We start from the raw sequence: 9,996 nt of genomic DNA on the forward strand, positions 1-9,996 counted from the left end.
ATCTTGTCTTCTCCTCCACCTTTTAAATTCCAGTCTGATTTTAATAGTTGCACCTCAAGAACTGATAGTTAGAAGTAATGCTGTTCTCCATCTGAAAACTTGTCATTGTAGCAGGGCAGAAAGCATGTATCTGTACTTTTAGGGGCAAGTGACATAGCAGTTGCTAAAATCATGCTGGTGAAGTGGAGGCACAAGAAGAAAGCAAAACAGTAAGCAGCAGCCAGAACCTGCACTTATAGTAGAAAGGGGCAACAAGGGTAGATTTGATCCTAATCTAGACAGAAGGCATGTCTGTTGATGGTTTATGCTTGAAGCATAGCATGCTGGCTCTTGACACAGGGGCCCCCCCCGCATTGCTGGAAACCTTAGACTCCTAGGGTCAAACTTCATTAGCCACTAAATATACTTAGATTGGTCATTAACTCCCACTGAAATCAGCTGGAGTCTTTCCTTTGACTTCAGTGGGAATGGTATCACATTCTAGAAAGTAAAACACAGCTTTCAACTGATGTGCATTTTGAAATATATTTTAAGAAATTTGCCCCAAAGTTGATTAAAATACATTCATGAATTAGAGTAACTTCCTTTGTTTAACACAGATATTAAACATTCACAGTCAAGGAACACCTGTGTATTTCATAACTAAAGCAGGCATATGAAAGATGTTTTCAATGATGCACCCCTTTCCTCTCACTCTATTGCACATAACAAATTAAGCTTCCACAACAAGTAAATACAGAAAAACTTGCTACACTGAATCCAATAGTAAATATCCCACTGTTAATAGATCCATAATGCAGAAGCCTTTTCTCATATCTTTATCTAGTGGTTATATTTGGGGAATAAGATTCATTTTTAGAGTTAAAATGAATCTCTGTTTGCAACACAGATTCCATTCTTCACCTCTGAAAAAATAGCTTTTTCAGTAAAATAGCTGGTTTCACACAAAAACAATGAGGAGTCTGGTGGAAAGACTAACAGATTTATTTGGGCATAAGCTTTTGTGGGTAAAAACCCCACTTCTTCAGATGCATGTTTCACACAATCATGAGAAACCCTACTGCTAAAGGGGTCTGGCTTTGCATATGGGAATATGCAAATTAAGGGTTCTGAAATGCAAAAAGCAGCTAAGCAGGCACTGGGCTTCAAAAACCCTTTTCAGAGTAACAGCCATGTTAGTCTGTATTCACAAAAAGAAAAGGAGTACTTGTGGCACCTTAGAGACTAACCAAATTTATTTGAGCATAAGCTTCGTGAGCTACAGCTCACTTCAGATGTGATGAAGTGAGCTGCAGCTCACGAAAGCTTATGCTCAAATAAATTGGTTAGTCTAAGGTGCCACAAGTACTCCTTTTCTTTTTGCAAAAACCCTTTTGTTACACATGGACTCCTCTGCCCTGCTCTTGCAGCCAAACTGCCCCTGAGTGACATCACTGAAGAGAGGGTAAAGTCAAACATATGCTGGAAAAGGACCCGGCTGGAGACTCAGCAAACCCTTGTTTGCTGTTTACAAGACAACTGGCTTGAAGGGTTTTTTTTTTTTTTTTTTTGGAAGTTTTGACAAAGCCCTGGCTGGGATGATTTAGTTGGGGATTGGTCCTGCTTTGAGCAAGGGGTTGGACTAGATGACCTCCTGAGGTCCTTTCCAACCAAGAGATTCTATGATTCTAAGGGTGGGAAAGGAAGTGTGGGCAGAGTCTCTGAGGGCTGCTGAATTTCAGAAGCAATCTTTTATGAGCTCAGTGAATCCTTATGGTGATCTCTGTAGTGGAGAGTTTCTTTCAGTGTTCCCCAGTCTGTTTAGGACAGTGGTTCTTAATCTCTTGTACTGGTGACCCCTTTCATATAGCTAGCCTCTGAGTGCTACCCCCACCTTATAAATTAAAAGCACTTTTTTATATCTTTAAACACCATTATAAATGCTGGATGCAAAGCGAGGTTTGGGGTGGAGGCTGACAGCTCCCAACCCCCCATGTAATAACTTTGCAACCCCGAGGGGTTCCGACCCCCAGTTTGAGAACCCCTGATATAGGATATGCTAAGTAGGGAAGGTGATGGATCTTTAGAGGGGTTGCTGGAGAAGAGGGGGTTTCCTCCTATTTCCTGCTTGCTGCTCAGTGCTGTCTGGAAAACAGGTTCCTGAAGGCATTGTTGTAGTTTTTGTTGAAAGCTGTATAGATCAATGGATTAAAAAAGGAATTAGAATAGCCGAGCCATAGAAAAATACTTTTCCAAATTGGTGGGATGTCACAGGAGCAGAGAGGGTTGATGAGTTCAGTGATGAAGAAGGGGATCCAGCATAGTACAAAGACCCCAATAAGGATGCCCACCATGAGGACAGCTTTCTTCTCCTTTTGCTCTCTCCACGTATCTCCATCGGTCTGGAAGGTAACAGTGGCGTGACGGACCGTGAAGACCATTTGGGATTGTTGGGAGGCCTCCTTCACCTGCCAGATGTGAGCACAAGCATCAACGTATGCACCCTGCCTGCTGCCCATCATCACACCAGGCATATTGCATGTGTCAGCAAACCTACAGAACAGCTGTAGTTATATGAATGTGATTGGGCACACTGAAGTAGTTTGGGTCAGCAGTGCAACTTTATCATATTTAAGAGATGTGAGGTATATGTCCCTGTTTTGGGTAATAGGGAGTTTTAAATAACTGAGATTAGAAAAATAGCAGTGATAGTGGAAACTGCATATGCACAATTACTCCACCTATCACAATTCAACTATGTATATGTCACACATTTAGTACAATCAGAACAGTAAATCTCTCTCACACACACACAACCCTGCCTGCTTCTTCTGACTATGCTACTCTCTCTGAGGGGCATACGATGGGGGAAGGATAAAAATGCACTCGGAGAGCATACAACATACATTATTGCCAAAAACAGTCATATAGCTCATTAATACATCAGCTAGTCATGAGTTCAAAGCATCCAGCCACCATTAGGAAACAATTGCAAGGTAGTGTAGGTGTCTGCATAGACACACGTTTTCCCTTAGACTTTGTCAGGTTATTTTCCATATTCTGGGTGGCTACCTACAGACCCTCCACCCCCAACTCCTAAGGGGCAGAGTCACCTGTGAAACCCTTAGTCATACAAGTGAGCACTGACCCACAGGATTTCAAGGATTTCAGTGAGTCACTGCTCACCAGCCTGAATCAGAGGTTCTCAGTCAGACTCAAAAGTTCCCGCACAACGTTTCCACTAGCACTCAGTGACTGCACACTTGGCCTGCAAGTCTCCCTTCTAGACCAGACAGTACTCCACAGTCCTGGGGCAAGTTTCCCTCCCTACAGGGCTGGGCCATAGACATCATCCCAGCTGCCACTCAGCCCAGGCCAGCTGGCAAACCCCAGGCTCGACCCACCTCTAGCCCTTCGGGGGCGATGGGGGTGATGGAGTTGCTCTTCCGGGATCCGATGCGAAACTTGGCCGCCTTGTAGATCTTCCAGTAGACGAAGAGGACGACGCAGAGCGGCAGGTAGAAGGCGCCGAAGGTGGAGAAGACGGTGTAGGAAGGCTCCTTGCTGACCTGGCACTCCTGGCTGCCCTCGGAGTAGGTCTCGCCCCAGCCGAAGAGCAGCGGGGCCAGGGCGATGACGGCGGAGAGGGCCCAGGTGAGGGCGATCATGGCGTTGGAGATGCAGCGGCGGGCACGCAGGGTGTACTCCAGGTGGCGGCTGAGGGACCAGTAGCGGTCCAGGGCGATGGCCGTCACGTTCCAGATGCTGGCCGTGCAGCACAGCACGTCGAAGGCGATCCACACCTGGCACAGCCGCCGGCCCAGCCGCCAGCGCCGCCCGGCCAGCTCGTGCACCAGGCTGAGGGGCATGACCAGGGCCGCCACCATCACGTCGGAGGCGGCCAGGGAGGCCACCAGGTTGTGGGGCACGCGGTGGAAGGCGCGCACCCGCAGGATGGTGGCCAGCACCAGCACGTTCCACAGGAAGGTGGCGGCGGCCAGCAGCGCCAGCAGGGTGAGCAGCAGCACGCCGAACACCGACAGCGGGGCGCGGCCGGCCAGGGCCGCCGGGGGGCCGCCGCCGCTCCGGTTGGCCGCTGCTGCCCACGGGGTGGCGGAGAGGTTCAGGGGCCCGTCCATGCCGGCCGCCGCCTGGGAAGGGCGCGGCGGAGAGCGGCCGCGGGACTCAGGGCGCGGGCGGCGGCGGCGGGCTGGGCGCCGGCTGCGCCTCCGTGCCCGGCCCGAGGCAAAGTTTGGGGGCAGGCGCGGCCATGGCGCCGGCGGGAGGGAGCGTGCCCGCGGGCTCGGCGCCGGGGACGGGAGAACAGCCCCGGCCCCTCCGCGAGCGAGCCCTGCTGGCCGCCCCGCCTGGGGGAGCCCGCCCCGGGCGCCTGAGCCGCGCTCCCTAGCGTAGCTGCGGCTCCGCGCCCGGCGGTGCAGGGCTGGGAGCGGCGACGAGCGCAAGTCCGAGCCGGCGGCGGGGCTTTGTCAAAGAGGAGAATGACTCCGACGTCAAAACGTGGCCCATCAGCTGACGGCAACCCCCCTTCCCTCCAGTCCTCCCCAGGCGAACGCACCCCTCGCTCCGCGAGAGCCTGCCTGCCTATCTATCTGCCTTCCCCGGCCGGGTGGCGGCCCCTGCCTCCGTCGCTCGCTAGCTGCCAGGTGGAGGAGGAGCCCGCCTGGGTTCGGCACCTGCTGCTTAGCTCAGTGCCCTGCTGCTCTTCGCCCTGAAAGTCTCCAAGAACAGCCCAGGTGTCTTGCAGAGGACTGCACCAGCAGCTGGTAAATGGATTCTCCGAATTCCCTCCTCTGTGCTCAGCTTAGTGCTTCACTCACTGTCACAACCGATTCATCTCCTGCACCTAATTACCCTGTTCAGCTAGGATGCTGCTCTGCACTTACTCGTATGAATAAACTCATACGAGATTTGGTTTGCGAGAAGAAAGGGGGTTAATTTACAGTGAGGGATCCATCTTCTATTACAAGGGAGGAGGTATCCATAGCTTAGGTTTATAGGCACTTTAACCAAAGCTCTGTTCTACCTGGCAAGGTGCATATGCATGTAACCAACTGGTCAGGTGGGTTACCTGTGCATATAATGAAAATAGAGTATTTCCCGTGGGCTTCAGCAGAGCAGAGGCAGATTAAAGTTGTCTCTGGTCTCAAGTGTGTTGGTAAAAGGAGCTGGAGAATAAGAGCTTTTCAAAATCATGCTTAGTCATTTCAGTTTTTAGATGTTTATCTAGAGATTAGCTATAGTTAAGTCAACTCAGCTTTTCCAGTACTGCTTTTTTGCTAAGTGTTTGGGGCATCCATCATGCAAACATCCCACTTCACTGGTGCTGCTTTTTCATGGACTTTAATTTCCCCTGTTGTGAAATATAATTTTAAAATTGAAAAGAATTACACCTAGATGTTTTAAAAACTCAGGAGTTACTGACAATGTTAATATACTCACACTGAATGTGTCTCACAGTACCGCATGTATCTAACAAGCCATCTAGTATGTGTAAGGGGTCAAGTGACTGTTTCTTTTGGAATCTCACCTTTTGCATATCCTGACTTTTAACTATAATTAACTTTTTATTAAAGCTAAACAGAATACTTCTCTGACTACTACACATTTTTGTATTTACAAAATTTGTACTTACTTTTTTTATTATTATTTCTGTAACATTAGTGATTAGAGGTGCCAAATGGAGTCAGGGCCCCATTGTGCTAGGCACTGTACAGAGACAGAGAGACAGTCAGTACCTTAATCAGCTTAACAAACTAACTGGACAAGACAAACAGGAGGTGGGAGAAAGGAAATAAGTAAATAAATATTAAGGAAGAGTGATAGATACACTTAATGCAGTTCCATTGGATTTAGGGGAAGAAATAAAGATGTAACCGTTCTGTAGAGATGCACAACAGCACAGTACTATAGGCAATAGCATAACTAAAAATCAAATGGGTATTTGGTACTGCACATTTTTAACCTCCATAGAACTTTTTATATTCAAGCTACTCAGTAAGGGCTAGAGACATGTGATGTTTCAAAGTTCAGCCTATTTGCATAGTACTCCTATAGGAGGCATGCGGGGTTTTGCTTCTCAGTGCTGCCAGGTGAAAGAAACCCATCAAGAAAAAGTTGGAGAATGTAGGGTTGTCAGGATGTGGTTTGGAGGGGGCAGAAGGGGAGTTTGGCACTATACTACACTTTTAGAGGCATACCATTACTTTTCCTCTTGTGCACAGGAATAACCACAATGTTTTTGATGGGAAAAGTCTCTCTTTTCCACTCACAACTCAAATATAGCTGAATGGATTTTGCACAGGTTTATAAAGCATCCCTTTTGGGGCTGAACCCAATCCCAGAAAGTTCCTGATCCTGCAAGATGCTGAGCCTCCTCAATTACCACTGACCTCAAGGTCTTGAAGGAATCACTTAACACCTATCAGGATCAGGCCTATATTAATTAGTGGGCCTTTCCCAACAAACTGCACAAACACAAAGCTAAACATTATGTGGTATGTGCGCCTAAGACCAAAATACAGGTACTATTGCTTTAGGAAGAAGTAAACGAGTAACCATGAGAAAAATTGGAAATGTAACCATGAAAGCTGAAGCATAAATCTAGATGAGGTATGTTCAGTGTGTCCTCTCACTATGCACTAGGATTTTCACTATTGTATTGACTGGACCTCTCACTAAAGGTATTAACAGATTCCTGGGGACTGAATGGATCAGGAAAGAGTTAATTGGAAATAGCTCTTTCATCTGGAAGTCACCTGCTGAATCCATCCTGACAGAAAACTATTACTTTAAAGGACAAAATCCTCCCCGCTTTACTCACGTAGGTAATCCCATTGATCCCACTTCTGGGGTTGGGATTCAGTATGCTTCTCTGCAGAACCTGGGTCTCTTTGCCCTGTTCTTCCAGGGGTTGCTTTTTTATCCTTCGGAAGTCTGTCTCATAAACCTGATCAAACGGGTTCATGCAGGATAGACTTGAAAGCAGTTAATTCTCTGCATCGTCTTCTAAGTACTGGTAAGTGGGGGGCTATAAGAAGTGTTTTTCTGCCTTCCTGCTGAAATTAACTCTTGAGAGGTGTTAAGTATGTGCAACATCTGATGAAGTGAGCTGTAGCTCACGAAAGCTCATGCTCAAATAAATTGGTTAGTCTCTAAGGTGCCACAAGTACTCCTTTTCTTTTTGCGAATACAGACTAACACGGCTGTTCCTCTGAAACAACTCTCATTGATTTCACTGGTGGTAGCACAGTGATGCTCAACCAGTTTGTGATGAGCCCATAAGAGGCAATTATGAGATATTTGTCTCATGATCCTTCTGTAAATTTCCTGCAAGATAAGCCAACTAAAGGCTGACCATTGTTGCATACACAAATGCACACATCACACCTGAAAGTTGTTGTCCACGTTCCTGTTAAAGTTTCTTTATTAAATAACTTTATTAAAATGAATTATGCTTTTAAGAGTAACTAGTATGATAGAGGTCCATCAACATAAGTATATTCCACCATGTGTCTCTCTTTTAGAATAACAGACACAGAGAGAAATATTAAGAAGAAATTGTATGCAGGAAGATGAAGTTTCTTTAGCTTAATACATGAGCTTTGACTATCAAAGCGTCCAGTACAAACTGTCAAGTATCTGCCAGTAAGACACACTGCACTGATGACAGGAAATGGATGGATCTGTGAAATGCAGTTGTTGTTCCGACCCTTTTTCCTGATGGTAAGTTGTAGAAGAGATTTGTTTCTCACAAGCTTTAGGCATTTTGGTGGCAAACTGGCATTGGTGCTAGTAAATTGGTGAAACTGTGGGAAAGTTTGTGATGTCACTAGACTGCAAATGGACTACTTGGTGTGTGTTCTCCTGAATGTCATTCTGCTTCATCCCAGGCAGCTGATGACCTATATTTATATAAATCCTTTTGGACGGTGGCAATGTTCTGCAGAACACCAGAGAAGAAATTATATAAATTTTAAGACCCTTCTCTTACCAGTCAAGATGTCATCCCGAAGGTCTGATTTCTTTACCCTTTTATGAAGGATGAAGAAAGAAATCATTCTAAATAGTTTTCTGTGTTGGCCTTTGGGGTTCCCCAGTGCTGTCAAGTTGGTTTTGTTGTTATAACACAGTGTCAACCTGCATAGTAATGAAAGAACCATTGAGATCAGAAATAAAATGCAGATGTCTTCTAGGGATATTATTTCCCCATCTGTAGTCCCTTAATCCTGGTTTCTTGATATGCAGTTGAAAGCTTTCTTGTTACTTGGCAATACCATTTCCTGAACAGCCACTCCACTACTGCTTTGTTTACCTGCCAAGTGTTTCTGTTGGCATAATTGACTTATCAGTGTGCTGCCTTCCCACATTGTGGATTGCTTTCAGGAGAATAATCTGAGATCCAGGAGATGGATCTGAGCTAATATGCATCAGATCCACATTCACATTTTTTCCTCTAGACATGGAATGTGTGCTCAGTTGCTTGCCTTTTAAGTAAAGTTTGTCAGTTCTCATCAGACTTGTAGATTTCTCTTAAAAAAGAAAAAGAGGACTTGTGGCACCTTAGAGACTAACCAATTTATTTGAGCATAAGCTTTTGTGAGCTACAGCTCACTTCATCGGATGCATTCAGTGGAAAATACAGTGGGGAGATTTATATACACAGAGAACATGAAACAATGGGTGTTACCATACACACTGTAACGAAAGTGCTCAGGTAAGGTCAGATATTACCAGCGGGGGGGGGCGGGACTTTTGTAGTGATAATCAAGGTGGGCCATTTCCAGCAGTCGACAAGAAGGTCTGAGAACGTTCCACCCCCTCCCCCGACGTTCCCAGCTCTCCTGCTGATAGTAGCTCACCTTACCTGAGCACTCTCGTTACAGTGTGTATGGTAACACCCATTGTTTCATGTTCTCTGTGTATATAAATCTCCCCACTGTATTTTCCACTGAATGCATCCGATGAAGTGAGCTGTAGCTCACGAAAGCTTATGCTCAAATAAATTGGTTAGTCTCTAAGGTGCCACAAGTCCTCCTTTTTCTTTTTGTGGATACAGACTAACACGGCTGCTACTCTGAAACCTGTAGATTTCTCTGTTTCAGCCTTTTGATATTGTGCAAATTGCTGTTCATTTGAGTAAGTTAAACACTCCATGTTCTGAAATCGTAGTACTGAGACATGGTGAAGTACCTTCATGGATGCATTTCATGAGTGGGTGAAGTGATACCTGGATATATTTTGTGAAGCTATTTATTTAGACATTTAGATCAGTGCCCACCACAAAAGCAACTGGGAGCCTTCTACAACTAAAACCAGTCATTCCTAAGCTAACAACATATTAAACTGTAGGGTCTGATCATGCAAACTCTCACACTGAGTAATAATTGGGTCTACTAGTGAGTAGGGATTGCTTATACAAGTAAGGGTTTGCAGGACTGTGTCTCACATTCATAGACAGTACATTACAGCTAATTCCATCAATAGGTCCATGTAAAGATGTGTTTTTCCATGCATTCTGTATGTAAGTTCTATGAGACAGATTTCCCTTTCGCACAGAAAAAAACAAAACAGGAAAGCTGTAGGGGGAAAGAAAACTCCATAAGGTTCCCATCACAGGGTTCTCCTAACAGTATCCCATCTAGTGGGAAGGGGACAGTGCATGAATTTTGGAGGCCAGCCCCAATCTCCCAAACTTGCATATTTTAGGAATTCACAAGGAAGGATATCTCCACTTTTGCATGGAGCCTGGAGCCATCCTTGTGGGCCCCTAGAAACACAATTCCTGCTGGAGCTGTTCTGCTATGGAAGAGACTTAAATGAAGATAATACAAAGTGTCAGCACCCACCGGGATTCCTTTGCAGAAATTTTGGGTGCAGAGCAGAGGTTAGTGCCATGGTACACTCTCCTGTGCTGCTGCTCCTCCTGTCCCCAGCACCCCTCTACACAGATCCCCCAAAGAGGGGCAAATAAGTAGGGCCAGTTGTGGGGACAGTGCT

The 9,996-nt window shown here is 45.9% G+C and overlaps 1 protein-coding gene and 1 long non-coding RNA gene across 2 annotated transcripts; one reads left to right on the forward strand and one right to left on the reverse strand.

The window, feature by feature from the left end:
- Nucleotides 1–511: 511 nt before the first annotated feature.
- Nucleotides 512–4,172, reverse strand: HTR5A (5-hydroxytryptamine receptor 5A). Its single transcript, XM_048837589.2, has 2 exons — nucleotides 3,384–4,172; nucleotides 512–2,447 (listed from the first exon to the last, which is right to left on the reverse strand). Exons 1-2 carry the CDS (start codon nucleotides 4,116–4,118, stop codon nucleotides 2,115–2,117), a joined length of 1,068 nt encoding a protein of 355 aa, XP_048693546.2. The 5' UTR covers nucleotides 4,119–4,172; the 3' UTR covers nucleotides 512–2,114.
- LOC142071226 (uncharacterized) lies at nucleotides 3,870–5,600 on the forward strand. The gene is made up of 2 exons (XR_012667291.1): nucleotides 3,870–3,993; nucleotides 4,536–5,600. It is a non-coding gene; the product is annotated as an uncharacterized LOC142071226 (long non-coding RNA).
- The last annotated feature ends 4,396 nt before the right edge of the window (nucleotides 5,601–9,996 follow it).

This window comes from Caretta caretta, chromosome 2, assembly GCF_965140235.1.
Source record: "Caretta caretta isolate rCarCar2 chromosome 2, rCarCar1.hap1, whole genome shotgun sequence".
Classification (NCBI taxonomy): domain Eukaryota; kingdom Metazoa; phylum Chordata; order Testudines; family Cheloniidae; genus Caretta; species Caretta caretta.

Coding starts and splice junctions, on each gene's coding strand:
- HTR5A (XM_048837589.2), bottom strand. CDS start 4,118: ATGGACGGGCCCCTGAACCTCTCCGCCACCCCGTGGGCAGCAGCGGCC. Junction 2,448..3,383: donor TCGCCCCCGAAGGGCTAGAG/GTGGGTCGAGCC, acceptor CACATCTGGCAG/GTGAAGGAGGCCTCCCAACA.